The following is a 20,187-nucleotide window of genomic DNA, read 5'->3' on the forward strand; positions in this document are numbered from 1 at the left end:
CTTTTTCTGATGTCAGGAAAAATGAGGCGTGCTTGCTTTATTTTTTGTTTATCTGCATTGCTTGGACTAGGCAGAGTGAGGGAGATGGAGATGATTGGGGTGATTAAAGGGATCTGCACGCCCTTCTTAGCTGCAGGCTTCTCCCCTGGCATCTCTGCTCTGTCAGCGGTGGAGATTTGGGTGTCTCCTCCAGGGAAGGAAAAGCTGGGAGCATTTCTGCCCTTGCTGTTTGTAAGACAACTCAGATGGCAGCCAGGGTTTGGGCTCAGAGATGCGTTCAAGTCTTGGGTCCATCCTCCTGAGAGTGAGACGGCCCCATTCTGGGGCTGAGTTTATTCCTGTTTTTCTGCTTTCTCACAGGTTCTGGTTTCTTATCCACTCAGGAAGGTGTTTTCAGCCCTTATCTACCCTTGGTGCTGTTGGCTGGGCCATGTTCCTGGTGCTCATCATACATCTCTTCCCAGTCTATTATCTTTTTGATCAGGCTTTAAGAAAGCCTTGTTTTATCATGCTGCCACACACCTCTGTGTCTTCCTATTACTAATGAAACACGGAGGTTCTGGTGAGGGGTCTGCACATAATCACCGTGGAACGAAGAGACATTTCTGCAGCGCATGATGGGTCAGCTTATTCCCCAGCTTGACGGAAGCAAAATAATATCGTTCAAGGATAAATTGAAAACCAACTAACATGCAGAGAGTCTTTTTGTGAAAATGGCAGAAAATATGTGAGACTATACATTGTTTATGAGCCAATGATCTAGTGTCATCTTTGCAGTACAGGTGTACATTGACTAAGGTGTTTGTTCTTTTTCCTTTTTTTATGTGCCCAATTTTTTTTCTGTCCGTATCAGATACCGGGCTCTGAAACTCATGCCCAGAGGCAATGAGAAACTTGTGTTGATGTTCAAGAAGAATGAGGGAGCTTCTGACAGTAATTACCTCATGCTGTAGAAATAAGCAAAAAAAAAAAGCTTGCCTGGAGCATCAGTGATGGTTGTAATGGTTTTGCACACTTGGGCTTTCAAAGGAAACTGTACAGAGTGAAAAAAGGCTCAGGTGGAACAATTTTGGGAAATTCTCATAAAAATAAATAGGTTGAATGAAGACTGTGGTTTATGCACAGCGTTGTTGGGTACCTGTGGAGTTGTCTGGTGACCATATAGCTACGGATAGTGCTGTGAAGTTATCCACGCTGCTACAGTCAAATGAAGTTCTTTGTGGGTTCTTCCTCTCTTGCACACTTGCGTGCACGCCCGCACGGTCACAGGTATGCAGCTGTGGTACGAATCACAGCAAAATATCAACAGGGAAGTGCCTATACTCAAGTGCATAAGAAATCTGAGATTCAATAAAAACTTGAGGCATACTTCTGTAATGAATATTGAACTGTCTATTGGGCTCCTAACAGACACCTTAAAAGGGGGCAGATTAAAAGGGCAGGCAGTTCCTATTAGTTTTAGCAGGTTTCAAGGGCTGCTTTCTGACTACTGCAGTGAATAACAAAATGAAAATATTAATTTTATTTTCTTGTTTGCCTTTTCTAACTTACCGAGTCCCTAGAGTACTGTGGAGTTGAAGTGCATCTCTGGTGGATAGCAGCAAGAAAGCAACTGGAAGTCATTTTTAAATCACTCTAAGTGTAAGATTTATGATGTAAAAAACATACACGAAGAGCATTGTTTGTTGTTAGTGAACGAATTTATGGTTTTAATATGTAACTGATAAGTAGCAGCCCGGCAAGAACTGAGTAGGTCTCAATAATTGGAGGCTTGCCTGGGCTGGGCTGGGGGATGAGGTCCCAGGCAGATCTCATTCAGGCTCAGTAACACCACGTTGAAAGAACTCACATGGCCAAAGGTGTTAGGGACAAATGTCTTTTTGGGAAAAGCCAGCAGTGTACAGTACATCTCACTGGAAACCGTTCCAGCAAAGGTTTGAGAGACATTGAGTGGGAGCCAGCTTTCCTGTGTTTATTAGTATCACACTGATTTCTTTCCACCTCTGTAATGGTCTGGGTAGGTACCAAACAGCTCCCGGGATGTTTATTCTTATAGAAAATGTGTTCACATCCAGAGTCAAAAGGACTTAGGTAATAACAAATTATTTTGATAACTCTGTTTTCCAGATACTGCTGGCATACAGCTAAGAAAGGGGCAGGAGAAAGGGCACCTTTTCCTCTCCAGTGCTTGCGACGTGCACAATCAATAAATGCTATTGGCTGCTCTTCGAGTGTCTCAGAAAGGGATTTGTTTTAGATCTATTAGGGCAGAGGTACTTAATTAGCAATTGATTATTAAGGGAGTTTACTGATAAGTAACAGCTATTTTACGTATATATAACTTTTGTTATATATCAAGTGTAATTAAAGAGCACTGAGAGCTGTTTTAAAGCCCTCAATGGAACATGTTTTGTCTCAAGGAGCAGCTGCACCTTGCAGGGCAGGGCCAAGCCACCCAGTTGTTCCTACAGTGACGCCTGGTTGCTGATGGATGATCTCCCACGAGGGTTAGAGGGCACCTTCTGGGGACCAGTCCTGGATACAAGGGATGTGGAGGGGCTCTGCCCTTTTCCAGTGCCGCGGTCCACGTGCTCTTGCCCACCCGTTCCCCATGACACTCGCACGTGCAAACTGGTGTACAAAAACCACCTTTCAGATTTGGACTGGTGAACTCCTCAAACCCAACACTTTGGTGTTCAGTGCCCACCCTTTGCCAAAGTTACGTGGGCTCAGCATCACCTCAGCTCATCCACTTGCTTTAGTTTGTATGCTCTTCTGCTCCCCACGTCCTCTCTTCCTCTGGCAGAGAGCTGCCTGGTTCTGCCCTCTATTGTCTCACTCCTCTTGCATCATGGATTTATTTGGTTTATGTATATGTGTGTGTGTATATATATATATATATATATATTTATTTTTTACTGTTTGGGCTCCATTGTTTTGTCTCTCAGGACTGCGTTTAGTACCATCTTGCTTCTTTCCTTTTACGTTCCCTACATCCTGAATTGCTCAGTATATCACTGAATATCATCCTGTCACTCTTTACCGTTGCCATTTACTGCTGCCGCTGCTTCGGGCTGCAGCTCTTCCTAAACAAACAGGCGGATAAATTACCCGCAGGGCTCTTGGATCGCACCTCCCATGATCCACGGGCCTTTCAGCAAGTCACATTTTCCCTGGACATGAAATAATCTTTTCCCACTATGGGCTGTGAGGTAATAAAGGAGATGCTTACAATAGAGTGGGCTTAAGGTGGCAGAAACCAGGAGTGATTTACTGACTCTATCTACTTTTATTTATAACTTGTGATTTCTCTTCTGGGGGGAAAAAAAAAAAGGATGTTTTGACTTTACATTTCTGGATTATGGCGTGAAGGGTCAAAGCCAAATTTTGACTTGATGATCCCATGGTGTGCAATAACGTGACAAGAGGAGCAAAATGACAAATTACTCTTTAAAATGTGCGCAGGTGACACTAAGAGTAAATTGGGTACAGAAATTGATTTCATGGTATTTGCCTCCTCCGTTGCAGTAATAGCCCGAGCAACTTATTTGGTTTGTCAGTAATCTGGGGTACCCAAGTCTCCCTCCAGACATACAAAGTACCAAGTGTATCTCGTATGCAGCAGCTCTACATCTTCAGTTCTTGGGAGTAACGTGCTGTTGCTGCCCCAAACCAGCAGCATTATTAACACAGGACAAAAATGGTTATTTACCATTCACACTTACAATTTACATCACTGTGACCACTTCCAAAGAAACTGGAGATTCATGAAAAAAATTTACTTTTTGAAGATTTTCAGGTGAAAGTGGTAATTTTTATATCGTAATACTCAGGGGTTCAGACCTGCATCCAGGTGATGGGTTATATCTCTCCAGTCCTGGGGAAGCTGTCAGCCCAGCACCCACCAAGGGGATGTCCCGGGGCAGGGTTTGTTTCCTCGTTTCTGCTTGCCACTGGGCTGAAGGCACAACTTAATTCTGTCACTTCTTGCCCCGAGTTTAATGGAAAAGTTTGGAAAACGAGCATGTTTAATCAGTATTTTGAACTTTTGCACCAATGGGAGAGAAATCGGCTTTCACAGCTCTGCTCTGTACTATTTTCACTGTATTTGTCACCAAGTTTTTCTCTGTATGGACACTATTTCCTATATTACCATGCTAAATAATGCACAAAAACCTTCTAAAAGAAGCAGAGAGTCCTGGGTGTGGACTGCTGGTTGCCTTTTCTTGCTTTACTGGAGAGGGATTCTGTGTTTCCATGTCCTGCATGGGCAGAGCCAAGTGGTTTTCCCAGTGGTGATGGCATTTCTGTGTTGAAAAGTTAACTGTACTTCTATATCCAAATTAGCTGCATGTGGAGGGTGGAAAATAGGCTGGACCTGTGTCCTGCCATGGACAGGTGTGGTGGGAAGGAGGCCGAGGAGGGAGTAAAAATGTGGAAATCCTCTGCATCAACACAAGGGCTACTGTCTTAGATAAGAAACTTCTAGTGCCTTAACTTCCAAAACTAGGTATTTTTCCTCTCTTGATCTCAAAAACTTAAATAATTTGATTCTGAGATTTTTGGAAAACAGAAATCACTATCCTCGATCATACGCTTTTTCTGCTTGCCTTCCCGCTAAATGATATTAAAGACAAAAAGACAGCACATTTCTGTGAATTTACCTTCAAGTGGGGAGGATGGTTGTCCTGTGGTGTTATTGCAATCGCAGCAGAGCAGCTACTTTAATTGTCAGGTTATCTATGAAACATAGCATAACCACCTTTGCAGAATTTGATACCATAACAAATGTATCTAGTTAATAGATTTTCTTAAGTAGATAAAATAGGTCATATATTTTTAAATGGTAAAGGGTGTTTTCATCTGTTAAATAGTGTTTCCTGGTTTCAGTCATTTAAGAGGATTTTCACCATGCAAACTGGATCCTTAAAAAAAAAAATTCTCTCACATTTTGAATTTATCTCTGTAACCATAATGCAATCTTCATTTTTGCTCAGCTTAACACAGCAGGTTTAAACAGCTACGTAGCACGAAAAGGATAAATCTGTGCTCACTATCCACGAAATAGGTCAAATGTATTAAGAAAGCCCTGCTTTAATGTGACCTAATAATCAGGTACTAACTTTTCTGTATTGAACATCCAAACTTCTTTGGGGGAAAAAGCTTTGGAGTTAAAAGTTTTACAGAAGTGCTGCGTCATCTGTGATGCTCAGCTTGATCTGTACAGGTGTTTGCAGTCACCTGTGTCCTTCCTGCATGACCTACAAAATCTCTCCTGTCTTCCTGTATTAAAATATCTTAGGAAAAAATGGATATGACGTCCTTTGGGGTGAAAACTTGTGGCTCTTGACGTGCCTGGAGGCCACCCCGTTGCACTGATGCAGTCAGGAATTGTCGGTGCCAGGGATGAGCAGCACTTTCCTGTGGCCACATCCAGGGATGTACTCAGGCAGGTACTTAGTTCAAAGCATGGAAAACATCCCATTGACTCTATATAGACCTTTGCAATAAGTTACATCGCGCTGTTGGCTCAAACAACAAGAGCTCACGCCTGGCTCCAAGAGGCAGGAAAATTCACAATCAGATGAACCAGGTGTAATTGCAGCAGTTTCATCTGAATATGTATATTATTATTTAAAAAGTAACTTTACCTGTAGTGCCCTCATTTTCAGAAATGGAGAAAGTGTCCTATGAGCGGCTATTTGACCTTCACCTGAAATGCAGTGAAGCACTGCAGCTCTTTGCTGGATACTTGTTCTTCTTGTTGTTTCATTTAAATTCCTTCAGCCTGGACTGAAGGAATCCACATCCACATCCACTGAGTTTTGTGGATGCAGTTTCCCACCCCCTCAGCAGCACAACCTCACCCACCCACGCCAGCGAGGCCGGTGTGAATTTGGCAGTTAAATTTGCAACCACCTTTGCAGCTGCACAAATGGAACTGATGGAGTTTCCTTTGCCTGCTAAAGGAAGCATGAAACAGATTTTTTCCTGTCCAAAGTTTGTAGTAGAGCCGTGAGGGATTTCTAATTAGAGAGCTAATATGCGCTTTCCCAGTGATTAGGTAAACACATTTTTTTGTTATTTATAATAGCTTCTATCACACGGATTCAACTAATTACAAAAGCGTCCCTTGTAGAAACCATTTACAATTTTAATTCCAATTATTTTTTGATAATTCAGAAACATTTTTCCTACTATTCATCAGGAAGCAGAAAGTTAATCCATTCATTACCGCACTGAATGGCTGATTTGAAACCAACCATGGATTACAAAGTCAGAATGAAGGTGAAAAACAAGTCTGTGCTGTGCAGAAAGTTGGAGGGGAAGTAGGTGTAAAAAAAAACTCTAATAACACATTGCTGAAGAAAATGAATCATTTGCAGAGCTGAAGAAGAAAAGGCGGCGTTACATTTGCAGCACGAACACTCCCATGTCGAATGGGCCCATTTGTAATGGCAGTAGCAGAAAGTTAGGGTCACACATTTGCTTAAAATCTTGTCTCTGAAATTTCTGCAGCTTAAGGAAGTCTTTTTTTGGGGGGGGAGATGGATCTGGCAAGGTCAGATCCCCACTGACTGATGGGGCAGGAGACGGCCTCTTTCCCTGCCTAAGGAAAAAAAATGCTTTTGATTTAGCCGGTTTTGCAGCAATCTTAAGGCAAGTGTCTGTGGAGGAAGGGAGCCCTAAGGGTGCTGGAGGACGGAGCTCGTTGCCATTGCAGCCTAGAGACACACCCCAAATCCCACATGAGCCTGGTGGAGATTGTAGCTATCTTTCATGTGGTAGCTTTGCCTTTAACAATATTACTTCTGGCTCAAAAGGACTGAAGGTTCAAAGTGCCTTCATAAGCACTGCAGGATGACAGTGAATCTCCTGTGATTCCTTCTGATCCAAGAATTACAGGTCAGGTCCTCCCCAGTATGCGTCTCCTTGAGTTATGTGCTTTCAATGGAGCTGCCCTGATTTACAGTCCTTGCCGAGGAGTGAATACATTTCTTTTAACCTAAAAGACCTTCTTTTTTTTTTTTTAATTTACCTAATCTAGGAATTAAGCCCCATCTGGTCTCCCGTTCGTAATTTTATTACACAATGTTCTGAGACGTATACAGCATTTCTCTTTGCAAAGTGATCATGCTCTTTGTTACAGAGTAGTATAAAATCCTACAAAATTTGCTTCTGACTCCCAGTTTGGTTTACCAAACTCCAAATTTAGAGCTCTATAAAACTAGTTTATTGAACTCAGTATGAAAAGTTTTGATTTCTGTACATAAATACTTCAAGAAACACATTCTGTCTCTTACCTTCTCCAAATATTTATTTGAATACACCTTTCAAGAAACAGTTTCAACCTTCAGAAATGAATTGCTGCCTAAAATGGGTTTGATGAGCTGTGACTACAGCATTTAGGTCAGAAAATAGAAAATATTTTAGTTTTGAAATACATCCTGCAAGGCAGGCATGTATTTTTTGAAGGTGCAAACTCAGAAGGTCCATCCCGGTGTGGGTTTCTCAGCCAGGCTAAGCTGCCCTGTGATGTTTGGGAACCCTCTGTCCTGACACTTGGGGGACCGAGACATCTTGAAAGGGCTTTGCAGGGAGGAAGAGGAGGGCCGTGAGCAGTGTCACATGTGAGCACAGTGGTATTTTTGGTCTTTGAAAGACATATTCTTTAACCCGGCTGTGGTTTTATCGCAAGCGCTGTTACCAGCATTACTGATGTGTCCTTCAAATATGTGCAGAGAAAGGAAAAAGCAGGAGATAATAAAGCGAGAAATCTCAGCCACTTCTCTTGAGGGCACAAAGCTCATCCAGGAGCCTTTACCTCTCCTGGACATTATAAAATGGTTCAATGAGCATCTATTGCCCCACTCTTCCTAAACCCTTTCAAGAACCCCCTATGCTTCTAGCTGGCTTTTTCCTTTTTTCGGGCTGGAGATAAGTGCCACGTCTCCCTGTTACTGGTACAGCGCTGCCCAATTAACTGGGGCTTTCGCTGAGCCAGAGCCCGATTTGCTTTCAGCAACTAACAGTCAAACACTGTTGCTTTAGACCTTGTTAACAGAAATCCTCCCTTGCAGCCTTGCTGGACAGAATGCATCAGATCGTGGGAGAAAAACGCTCCGAGGCCACAGGGGTTCAATGACAGAAACCGTGTAGGAAAACGGGTAGAGGGGCTGCAGCAGAGAAACTGCAGCTGAATTTGTGCTGAATATTGAGCCTCAAAACCCAAGGGTGAAAAGATTTTCTCTGGGCCAAAGTCACCGCTGAGATGGCAGTTCTGTAGATGCTGCGCTTTGTCCCAGCAGAATGCTTCCTTCTCTTCCTAATGTCTCACCTCTTTGAAAAAGAGCCCCTGACCCAAACCGGTCCGGGGAAAGAGTCCTTCACTTTGCTCTGGGACGAGAATAAACTGGGAAGGTGATTGATTAGTTACGTCACACCTTGGAGCTGTACGTTGGTAAGTTTAGGTTTAATATAGGGATGCGTTTCCTGGGAGATGCCGGGGCCACAGGAGACTTTGTGCTACCACCACAACGCAGACTGGCTCATCACTGGCGGCTAATGAGCGTGGAGGGGAGGCAGCATGATGGATCAACACGTCTAAAGTGTTTTCCTGCACTTTTTCTGCATTTAGGTGTCTTACAGAGCTGTATAAAGCAATGGGTGTTTTAAAGATGGCTTTCAAAGGCATGGGTGACAGCAGGTCTGCACTTGCCAAGCCCTGGAACTGGGATAGAAACCATTAAGAGTGCAAACACCGGTAAGGGTGTTTTTCTTTTCGCTTTTTGGAGAGCCACCATCCATAAGGAAAGGCCAGACTGCCTCTGTAAATGAATAAAGGCAAATAATGAGTCCCAGACTAAAGCATGTTGGATGATGCCCTTGGAGGATGCTGGGAGGGTTTGTGCTTTTTGGCACACAGCTCCAAAGAGCCCATCCCTCTCCAGCCTCAGCATCACAGCCTGTAAAGCTCCAAAAGCAACAACCAGAGTGCAGGAAAAAAAACCCCTCTCACTGCTGCTAATAAGCAAAGGCACTGATGAGGCTCGAGCTGAGGGAGTGCTCTTACCAGAAACACGTGGACGGGGAGTCTGTTCATTGCAGTGCTTTGCTAGAAAGGATCCATTTGCTCCACAACCATACGCAGAGAGGGTCTCTTTCATCCTCATCATTAAAGATGATTACTCTGAAGGGACCAGCATATCTGGGGTCTGGTAGAGCCAGCGAGGCTCAAAGACCCTTTCAGCCCACTAAAATTCTCCTGGAGCGTTGCTTTAGCAAACCTCCAAAGGGACCCAGCGATACTGGCTGGGAAGGGAGTAGCACTGAGAGAGCAGATATAATTTCTAACACTCCCCCAGGAGGAAGGAAACAGCACTGAGGGCTGAATCAATATGGACTTAATAAGCAGGTCAGCAAACGTTCCAGATGTGATGTGCATCCTGCACATGAGGGAGACCTGGAGTATAAGTTTCCATAAGGAAAACTTCTCAACTTCTTATCCTCTCTGCTCTAGTCACTGTCATCTTAAAATTCGCTGCCAACACGAAAACAAATCATGCTGTCAAAAAATCATGCATTAGAAACAAATTATACTCTCTAAACGCATCTTGGCAATATAATTGATAAATGGTGAGTATATGAAATAATTGAAAAAGCGGGGGGGGGGGGGGCATGCAGGATGAATGACTAAAATAGGAAGGTAATGAACACGTGTAAGTAAGAGCCACAAACAATAAATATAAATTACGGTGTGACAAACTGTAAGTAATCAGAGCATTTCAGGCCCAAAATGTGATCCCTCTTCAGAGAAAACTTGTGTTGGCAGGTCTGCAAAAGCCTTAGAGAGGAAAACAAGAAGAGACGAGGTTATCAGGGCTCTTTGAAATGGCAAGCGCAATGGATTAGGCCTTGAATTCATTACTCAGAAACTTCACCGGCAGTGCGAAAGTAAGATGCGTTACTAACTTGCTTCTTACCTCCACCCCAACATGCAAGTGATGTGGCAGGAGTGATGCCACCAGCCTTTCACACCCCACTAGAGATGGACTGAATGATAAAAAAAGGGGGGATGGAATTTATCTTCCATAATTCAGCCATTCAGAAGGGGCTTTTGATGGCTAATTCATTTCTCCTGATCACTCTACTTTCCCCTTCTCTCAGTGATGTCTTGGGAATCCTTGTGATATTCAGAAATTAACGGTGACTGTCCTCAGCTTCTCCTACAGATGCATACGTATATCACGATAGCTGCTTGTCCACTGTGCAGGTTTGAAACCCATCTCTTTGTTTCCAGGTCCTAAATCCAACCCAGATCCTTGGGATTACATTCTCATCAAAATCAGCCCATGCCACGACCTTTCAGCACGAGTGGGACTGCAGCCTGTATTAGGAATGAGGCTCAGTCATTGCCGCAGAGGTTATAAAGCAGACGGAGATCAGTGCTGAGGATGCACCAAGCCACGTGGGAAGAGATTTGGGATGGAAGAGTGCTGGCGGATTTAGAACCTGACCTCCTGGGTGACTCTTGACTTCTGAAAACCAAGGTGAGGGGGTGACGCTTAAAGCTTGTTTTACTGTTTCAGAATATGGTTGCTTTGTTTTTGGACATCTTTAACTCATTGTCCTGAGCATCTGGCAGAGTTGCTGTGGGCTTACGTCCAGATAGATGGAGGTGGGTAAGGACTAAGAAAACAGTTCCTTAGTGGACGGATTTGAAGGAAAATACTTGCTGCTTAGTCTGACCGAAGATTGTTTGGAAAGAACCCTCAGGAGCACAGTTTTAGGCAAAGATTGCACCCCTCTACCTTGCTGCTGGCTTGTAGACGATATCACATGGCAGCAATACATCATGCTCCATGTCTAGGGGTAATAAGAAGAAAAGAAATGAGAATAAAATGCAAACTATTGTCGGTGGTTATTTCCATGGATAGTCCTCTTTCATTTAATAGCACAGAATCCATCACGTTATGCCTTATTTCAGCTGTGATTGCTCCTGAGAAAAGATGTAGGTCACATCGTCGAATGGAGTGCCTTTGAGAAGAGCTCATGGTGCAGTTTTGAGGTAGCAGGACCTGGGGAGGATTGCTTTGTCGCTTTATTTTACAGCTGTGCTGGCACCACACTTAACTGGAAGCGATAGAAAATGTCACTAACTGAAATGGGCTGTGTGGCTGTGCCACTCTGGAGTTCCCAAACACAAGGAGAAGCTGCCAGGGAAGGAAGAAGGAAAAAAAAAAAGAGGGAGAAGTTTTGAAATTTTGGGTTACAGGTAAAAGCAAGGTTCGTTCTGCAATCATGCACCTCTTTACCAGCCCAAGAGCACAGCTAAGTTAGTGTTGTGCCAGGACTTGCACCAGAGCCTGGCGGAGACGGAGATTGTCCTGATTTAATGTAGCCCTACAAGGTACGGTTTGGGACATAGCCTTGCTCCAGCTTAACAGAGGATTTCATGAGACTCAATTAGAAAGGTTATTAATTAATCAATTATGTAAAACAGATGAACAATCAGATATCCTCTTAGACAGTGATACAGCTCATTGTTAAAACTTAATTAACTTGTTAGGCTTGGGGACAAAAGAAGAAAAAATCTCTACGAAAGAATCAGTTAGGAGAGAATGATTTCAACTGAGGGTGGAAACTGGGCTTGAGACCAGACAGGATGACAGCCCCGCTCTGAGACAATATCAGAATGATATTAGTAGTTTAACAACCAGCCTGATGTTTGCCTCTACCACTACCCCCAGCTGAGCCAAATCGTGCTCTCTTGTTTGCCAAACTCAATCCATGGTAGGTCATTTTGAGTAAGTGGATGGTACCCACCTTACCAAACTGCCCGTGTGCTACGTGACACGGGAGGAGTCAAGCAGATGGATTTATTTGCACCCCATAGTCTCTCCTTATAGCAGCGGCTTTCGCGGTAGGAGCGGAGGGGAGCTGCTGCTTTCGTGTCACAAATAGCCACCAAAGCTCATTGTAGGTGTTGGATTCTTATGTGACTTGTACTAAAAGCAACGGGAATATCGATCTTCTGTAATAGCCCCTTGTAACTCAAAGTATTTCAATAGCCTACATTAATCTGTGGAAACCTGTGTCTTGTTACAGTCTCAGTTTTATTTAATTTTACTTTAGGCTAGTAGTTTTTTAGGTCAATTCCTTGCCAGTTGTGATAAATTGATACATCATCCACAACAGAGCAAAGCTGTGTCTGTATGCTCCTACTTGTACGGACTCTTACTTGAATATATTTGCATTAATGGGATTTGTGATAGTCAACAGGGAAAAATCAGAGTCAAATATTTTCAGATCTAATACGTTTCCAAAGCATAAACCCATGTGCTTCTGGCCCTTTCCTCTAACAACATGTTCTGGGGTCAATGTTCTCGTGTTTGAGGGCCAGATTGCAAATGCATTGGCTGGGCATGGAAGTAGAGTCATGCTCCAGCAATGATTTTTATGGAGTAACTATAGACAAGAAAATGCAGTTATTACCTGGCAGAGACCCCACATTTTAAGTTTGCCTCACAAAATCGCTCTCTGCCCAATCCTTTAATATGGAATTGCAGGAATTTATAGTGACATGTGAAAGAAGTTGATAATACCAGTAGCTGCCAGACACCATATTTCTTTCTAAATCTGGTGTCAGCAGAGGGTTTCTCGCACGGCTGCAGCTGGGAGGGTGGCTGCATAGCCACCGAGTGCACGCAATAGAGCTTTTTACATACCTCTGCCTTGTTACCGGGTTGATACAGAGCTGGCAAAATCTGAATTTGCTTCTGGCCTTGCTCTTCCCTGCCTCCCACAGTGCGCTGTGTCCTCTGTTTACATAATCCTAGTTTTGAAGGATTCATTTCAAGCAGTTACTAGATAGCACCCACAGCGGACAGGACCAACCCAGCTCACAGCAGGAACTGCCGCTGCAGTTTGTGGGTTGTGATGGGCTGATCCAGAACTACTTTCCGCTGATGAAACACGGTCTGTGTCCTGGAAGCAGCCGATAGGACTACTCAGTGGGTCTATCCTTCTCATTCCCAGCTTACCTACACCTGTTTGTTTCACCATTTTTCCCTTCTTTTGCCAAGACTGCACAAAGCCTGCTCGTCACTCTGCCTCCCCACCCTCTCTGATGGTCTACTTTGAAAGATGGGAGTGCTCAGAAAGTCAAAAGCTTATTAATAGCTCTCTGCCTCTTTTTAATCTATTCAGAAAGCTGTACAGTGTGCAAAGCTGTTGTGACATGATTTTTCTTTTTAATATCTCACCCTTTGACTGTCAGTATTTAAGGAAAAATGAAACTAATCATCAGCGCAGGCTGTAATGCTCCTTTTTATAGCTGGTGTGGATCTCGACAGAAAATTTTGTAAGAGAGATAATAAAAGAGAGCGAGCGTGCATGTGTGTGTGCGAGTATAAATGTATGCGTGCACCTCACAGAGAGGATTTCCCAGACAAACTAAGACCAGTATAGTCATGAGCAAAATAATATTAGTAAGATAAGGAAAACACACGTTGCAAAACAGAGGGAAAGGGGCAAAAGGCTATTTGGGAATGGTTAATCTTGCAGCTTTGTCATGTGTGCTCCTTTCCATGCAGAGGCATCAGCCCCCTCTCCGTGAATTACAGCCCAGTCTGGCAGGTTCTACTGAGGATGAAGAGTACAATGTTTGGGTGAAGATGGAGTCCACTGTCCTCCAGGTAAGAGCCATCCCTGCTAATGCTTTTACCTGAAGCCCAATCTGACCTTTTGCCATTGCTGGAGCAACATTTCAGCAGCAGATACTCCATCACTGGGGAATCAAACGCTCCTGGCAGGGATTTCGTGAAAAGTAGTCCAAGATCCTTGTCAGAAATGGAGGGCAGAATCACAGAACAGATAAACGTACATCCACACAATTTATCAGGACAGAGTGGGTGGGACATAATAATCTACTACGAGTATTTTAACGTATGAAACCAAAGTACCAGTTCACAGCATTTAGGTCAGTACAAAGTTGTTATAGAAGAGATTAGCATCGTATGGGTGACAAAATACCAGCTCAACCTTATATGGAAGAAACTCCCAGAAGTGGATATCCCAAAACAATAAAGTCTAAAGACAGTGGTGACTGCAGCAGGAAGGTCACAATGGTAAGGACCTGCCAGTTTTCCGTCCAGCGGCTCCTCAGAGATGTGGCTGCCTGGGTTAAGTAGTTCAGTCTCACGCACACTGTAAGCTCTCCCTTGCTCCCCTGAAATACTCTTGACACTTTTTGGCCTTGACCAGTACTTCTCAGGGCACATGACTCTAACAGTATGCATATATTTATATATATACACACATATGCACGCATACATACTGTGTATATATAGATACATACGTCATGATCCTATATACACACACATACATAAGTATACAGAATAAAGAAGTGTGTGTGCGTTGTTATGCACGCATAATGAAAAACAAAGCTTGTAACGTGCCTACAGTTTTGAATGTGGAAGGGACATTAAAAAAACACAATCAACAAAAACCCCTAATCATCTACCATTCTCATAACTAAAATCTCATTTGCAACTCAGACGCTCTTAAGCTTTGGATGTGGTTTGGTTGCCTTCCAGCCCTCAGTGCCACAGGAGCCAACATCTGGCACAGCTGAATCACTTAGACATGAAAGATAAGCACTTCAAAGTGTCTCAGGGTGGTTTTGGAAAGGAAAAGCCCATTTGTTCTCAGTCAGGTAAGGCAACATACTGGAGGTAGTGTGTGGTACCCACAGTAAAGACAAACTAATGAACGCTGTCAGTTGAACAGAAATGGAAGGCAGGTCTCGCCCCTCGATGGCACAACTCAGCCAACAGTGTACGGACAGAGAAGTTATAACGTATTACCTGATGAGATGATAATTGGCCAAATCTTTGAAAATATGCTTCGTGCTTCCATGTGGTACTTTAATATTGCACATACAGAGGAAAGGTAATAGAATAGCATTTTTAACTCTGTAATTAGCACTGTAATAATGTTGGCTATTTAAATTAGCTAATAATACTAAAGAGGAGCTCTAATTTAATAATAGAGACACAAACCCAGACATTTCTACGTGAGGAAGGCTTCCCCTCAATTGTCTTCAATATAATTTTGTCTTCATTTATGCTGTAGATAATGGCCACTGTAGAATGTGTCTGTGTTTATAGAACTGCCCTGGATACATTCAGAAGAGACAGAAAAACATCATAATTTGCAGACCGAGGAGGAAATAAAATGGAAAGCTTCCCCTCCACTGGTTCCTTAAACATCAATTTTAATGTAATTTGAAAAGTTCTGATTTTGGTACAGTTATTACTTTCAGTTTGGTTTCATTTCTGCTTTTAAAATATAGCTTTCTGGAGACCTTACATTAAGTTCACAGATTACAGCTGACATTGAACAGAGGTATAAGGTATAAACCAAATATAAAAGCCCATCCATTTCCATGCATGATTAAATGCTGACTCAAGGTACTGCAGTACTTTTGATCCTCAAAGTTTAATAAAATTCAGGACAGGCAATAGGGAGTCGCAGACAAATTAAAATTTATTGAGACAGACGAAAATGCAACTATTTCAGACTACAGTTAAGCATTTACAGTTAACCAAAGATAGCAAAATGCTCACGTTCCACAACTCCTTATGGAAAAAGCATTCAGAATTTACTATGCAATTCTACTTACTATGATAGTCTACATCCATCTACAGTAGGGACATCAAACTGAAACACATAATATTTGGATCTTTCCTTACAGATCTACGCATTTAACAATAATGGACATCAACAGCATTGAGAAAAGTATAAAAAGACCAAAACCCACCTACTGTAGAAAGGGCTTTTTGATGTATAGTAACTGTACAAAGCAGTCTATGTATTAAATGAACCTGAATGGCATACAGAAAGGACTGCAATAAAAGCCAACAAATGTAGGAAGCTAAGCTTGAGCAATCTGGTGGTCTCTATCAAGTGGTGACCTTAGATCTATGTCATTTTCTGCTTGAGGGGAAAAAATGCTACAAAACTTCTAATATCAAAATGTTTCCATGCCAGAAATGTACACTGAGACTAACAGACGAGGCTGGAGAGGCAAAGAGAAGCATTCACTAACAGGTTTGTGTTAAATATAAACTTTACATTTTCAATATAAACTGTAGAATAAATATTAAATAAACATTTCAAATGGTTTAAAATAATAGTACAGAATAGCTTAAAAAAAAGGCAAAGAAAAAGAAAAGCATTCTCACAGCAAAGGCCAGTAATGACCCCGAAACCCCAATTGTGCTGAAATCTGAACTCAAGGAGATTTTGATTTAACCACAGTAGTTAAAAGGACACCTTGAAACATAAAGCAATGCCTAATAGTATATTTCATAGTCGCTAACATGAAAAGAAAATGAGATTAAAAATTGGTTTGTGTCTCTAAAAGAATGGGACAGCTCTGATTCCATTTTTCACAACGAGAAAATGTTTGGAAGGTCAATGACTTGATGCAGATGGGAAATCCTGCTTTAAAAAAAAAAAGAAAAAAGGAATTAAATTAAGCTGGAAGCAAATTAAATCCTTTACAAAGCGTGAAGAATGGAAGTGGCTTGATCTGGAAGAGCACTGGTTCTTGGTTTCTTTTAAAGAAATGAAACACTTTCTTAATGCATCTGCCAAATCACACACACGTGTATAAATGCATATATACACACAGACACATGTGTATACATAGGCTGCAGATCCCTCAGCCTCTGGAGGATGACTGGATCACAAAAAGGATTTGTTAAATAGCGTTGTAAGATTTGGAAAACTTGCTCTTGAAGCAATCCATAGTCTGAGCTGCCCTCTCAAGCACGACAAGGTCTGCCCTGTTCCTGACAAGGCTGCGACACCACACCTTTAAACTCTCGTGTGGTCTGAGCTAGTCAGACCGAGACGGTCCATAAAATGATATTTTCCCAACGCTGACCCTGATTCAGAAGAACATTCGAACAACTGCAGTAGGCGACAGAATGTTCGCCTGGCTAGAGGTGTCCTCTTGAATCCAGGCCAGTGGGCTTAAAAGGGTGAGGGGGTGTGTGCGTGTGTGTGTGCACATGCATTTGCTTTGTTTTCTTTCTATGCAAAGGTAATTGTGCTGCCAGAAGTCAGCTGAACCAGCAAGTCATCTGCCCTCCTGCCTGGCTGTGCTGCGGTTTGACTGGTAGCCACGGTATATTTGAGCTGGTGAGTCTGAGAACTCGGTGTTTGTTTTACAGCTTGAGATATAAAGCCCGCCAGCTCTGGAATAGTCACATGCAAGAGATTTCAGCTAGGAGAGGGTCAGTGGTATTGAGAAATGGATGGTGGTGGCACGTCTGCTCACGTAAGCTGAAGGATGCCCACATTCACTTTTAAAGACTTAATTTAATGGCTTTTATTTAACCATTTTGTGTGTCTGCATGTGACGCAGAAGGGCTGTAACCTTGGACCCTGGAGCTACCTGCAAGGGCTTGGATGAACAGGCTTTACCCTGGTGAGATGCTGGGCAAGAGACGGGATTTACTGTGTGGCCTTTGACACAGTGTATAGCTCCAGGATAAGCAGCTGCAAAGGGACACTTGGATGCAGAAAAAAACCTAGTTGTGTGTGGAGAATGAGTCCAGTCAGGGGGATAAGCGTAACTCTATTGATGGCTGACCTTAGCTTTACGTGAGAGTGAAGTGGCAACTCTGCATGGGACAGCAGAGCTACACCCAGAGACTATGGGTTTCATTACTAAAATACCAGAAGGAAACCAGCCACGATGTTTGAGAGGCAAGCTGCTGGTAGCATTCGATTGCTTCTCACAAAATTATACTATTTAGGGAAACAGAAATGCTGGTTTTATCTGTTCCTCTTGCAATTCAGCATCATTTTCTATGAGAGACCAGTAGAAAAAGCGTGTGTTTGTGTGTACGCACGTGCTGTGCAGCTCACGGTCAGTGATTTAAAAAGAAATTTTCAAAAGCTTTTCTCAAAAAAGGCTTTCGAGGCAGGGAGGATTGCAGGCCTTTTGCAAATGACTGTGATGGCAGATTTTTGGGAGGATGCAGGGGCGTGAAACAACACGTAACAAATTGCTCACAATTCTACACATCCTTCTGCATTAAAAATTATTCAGGCTTGCTCTGTGTTCTCAGGTCACTGATCTAGATAAATAGGAAATGAAAGAAGAGAAAACAACTGAACCCCTGCAACACATACTGTCTGAAAGGAATCCCTCTTTGGTATCGCACTTCTAATCATGTCTGAAGGCAGAGGTCCTACACAGAGCGGGAGAGGGGCTGCAGAGCTCTGCCAGGCTCTGCCCTGGGAGTGGACTTTGGAGAGGGCCGAGGACCACAGTCTTGGGCTGGTGTCCCTGGAAAAGTGACTTCTGCCAACCATCATGGCATTTTCCTGATTTTAAGCAAATATGTGACTGTCCACGTTTTGACTCTGTACTTTCTCCGCTTCTATCTCCAGAGGAAAACAAAATTTGATTTGTTTTCTGTGTAATGAGCACATTTTTTTTCATTCTGTAAAGTAATCCACAGGCATTGCTAAAATACTTACATCTGCCTCCTCACGCAAGAGCGGAGTTAAGGTAGTTCTTACCATTTCTGAAAACAGTAAAAATAATAAAAGGTCACCACAGGACATTCCTGCATCAGAGAACAGGAACGGGAAAGGACACAGCAAATAATTTGATGTCAATATGCTGCAATACAATTGCAGAATAACGAAGACATGGGAGATGCTGAGGGAATCACAGATGATTGTATTTTAATAATATTTTGTGTGTGTGTTACGAGTATGCAGCCTGTCACACTGACCAAAGGGTTGGGCTTTTGAAACATGACCGCCTAAAGTTCCTTTTTTAAACAGGCCAAACAAATATTAAAGAAACAATGGCTTATTACTTTTGACGGTTAGTGTCTTTGACAGCTTTATAACTTTGGAATGAAGGATTTCTTGGAGTAAATGACAACAGGCAGATCCGCAGTGTGTGAGCAGGAAGCAGAGGTTGCCTGCGTGACGTTAGGGCAACTCAGGGCGAATGAGCTCAGACAGAAGCTGAGGAACAGCTATGGAGGCGGTTATGATGCTACAAATTCACAAAACACTTTTTCCTCAAACACTTGGAAAGGCAGATGGGCTGTTCCCTGCCTGTAGGGCTCGGTCCATGATAGCTGCAGGTTTTCAGCATCTCTCAAGGTCAAGGCTGTGTTGCTTAACCAAAGCAATAGCGGCAGTGAGCTGATCTACACTCTGGTGGGAGCTTTGCCTTCCATGGGGGCTGGATTAGGCCTGTTGGACTCTTTCTCAGAGAATGTAATGAAAAGAAAATCCCACCAGTGGGTTTCTTTCTCGATTAAACCCCTGGTGCTGGGCAGCCAGAAGTCACTATCCATAAAGACATACACATTACTAAAATGTAACAAATAAGGACTGGAAAATGAGGCATCTACTTTCCTTCTTCATGAAAAATGTTTCTGGTATGATCCACATAACTATTTATGACACAAATTCTCTACGGTTGATAACACGAGAAGGGATTCTAAGCTTTGTACTGTTTTGTTGAGCCCCTTTCTGTAGTGATTCTTTCACAGGATATATTTCATAAGCTGTGCCAGTGAGGATTAAGACATGAAATGCTTTTGCAACACAACTCATTGCCCCTGTGGGTAGAACAAAAATCCTCCAAACCAACCAAACAAAAGCTGTATTCCAAACAGTCCTTGCTGGAAAAAAAAAGTTGTCTTCCAAATTAAACAGACGATACAAAATTAAACTCAGTAGAGAGGGAATATTTGTGCCAGGTACTCTCAGATACAATTGCAGAGATATGATGTGACTTGCAGTATTGTGCAAAACGTGAGTCCTCATTATGATGGGCACTACCATATATAACCAATTTCATCATCCTTATCATCATCTTCATCTTCATCGTCTTCATTAGCTGCTCTTACGTGAATCTTCAGTTTCCCATCTTTGTCTTTTTTTGCTGCTTCAGGTTCCTCTTCCAAATCATCCAACAATACAACAGATCCACCACTACCAAAATCCCCTGAGGTTTCTTGCTCTTCTTCTGAAACAGGTGAGCAGGAAAGGTCATTCACTTACATGACACCAAAGCCCTTGTTTATCACTACCATTGTCATTCAAACCACTGCCATTTGCAACGTTACTTTTTAAATT

General features: G+C 42.7%; 1 protein-coding gene and 1 long non-coding RNA gene across 2 annotated transcripts in view; one reads left to right on the forward strand and one right to left on the reverse strand.

The window, feature by feature from the left end:
• Positions 1-13,697, forward strand: part of LOC128853572 (uncharacterized) — a 61,782-nt gene extending 48,085 nt beyond the window's left edge. The window contains exons 2-3 of the long non-coding RNA XR_008452169.1: positions 10,301-10,550; positions 13,596-13,697. This is a non-coding gene — a long non-coding RNA (uncharacterized LOC128853572). The remainder of the gene's footprint in view (positions 1-10,300; positions 10,551-13,595) is intronic.
• Positions 13,698-15,531: 1,834 nt separating this feature from the next.
• SPOCK1 (SPARC (osteonectin), cwcv and kazal like domains proteoglycan 1) overlaps positions 15,532-20,187 on the reverse strand; it is a 294,412-nt gene continuing 289,756 nt past the window's right edge. The window contains exon 11 of the mRNA XM_054079892.1: positions 15,532-20,077. Within this exon, the coding sequence (XP_053935867.1) occupies positions 19,887-20,077 (191 nt within the window). The 3' untranslated portion in view covers positions 15,532-19,886. The remainder of the gene's footprint in view (positions 20,078-20,187) is intronic.

This window comes from Cuculus canorus, chromosome 14 (genome assembly GCF_017976375.1).
Source record: "Cuculus canorus isolate bCucCan1 chromosome 14, bCucCan1.pri, whole genome shotgun sequence".
Classification (NCBI taxonomy): Eukaryota; Metazoa; Chordata; class Aves; order Cuculiformes; family Cuculidae; genus Cuculus; species Cuculus canorus.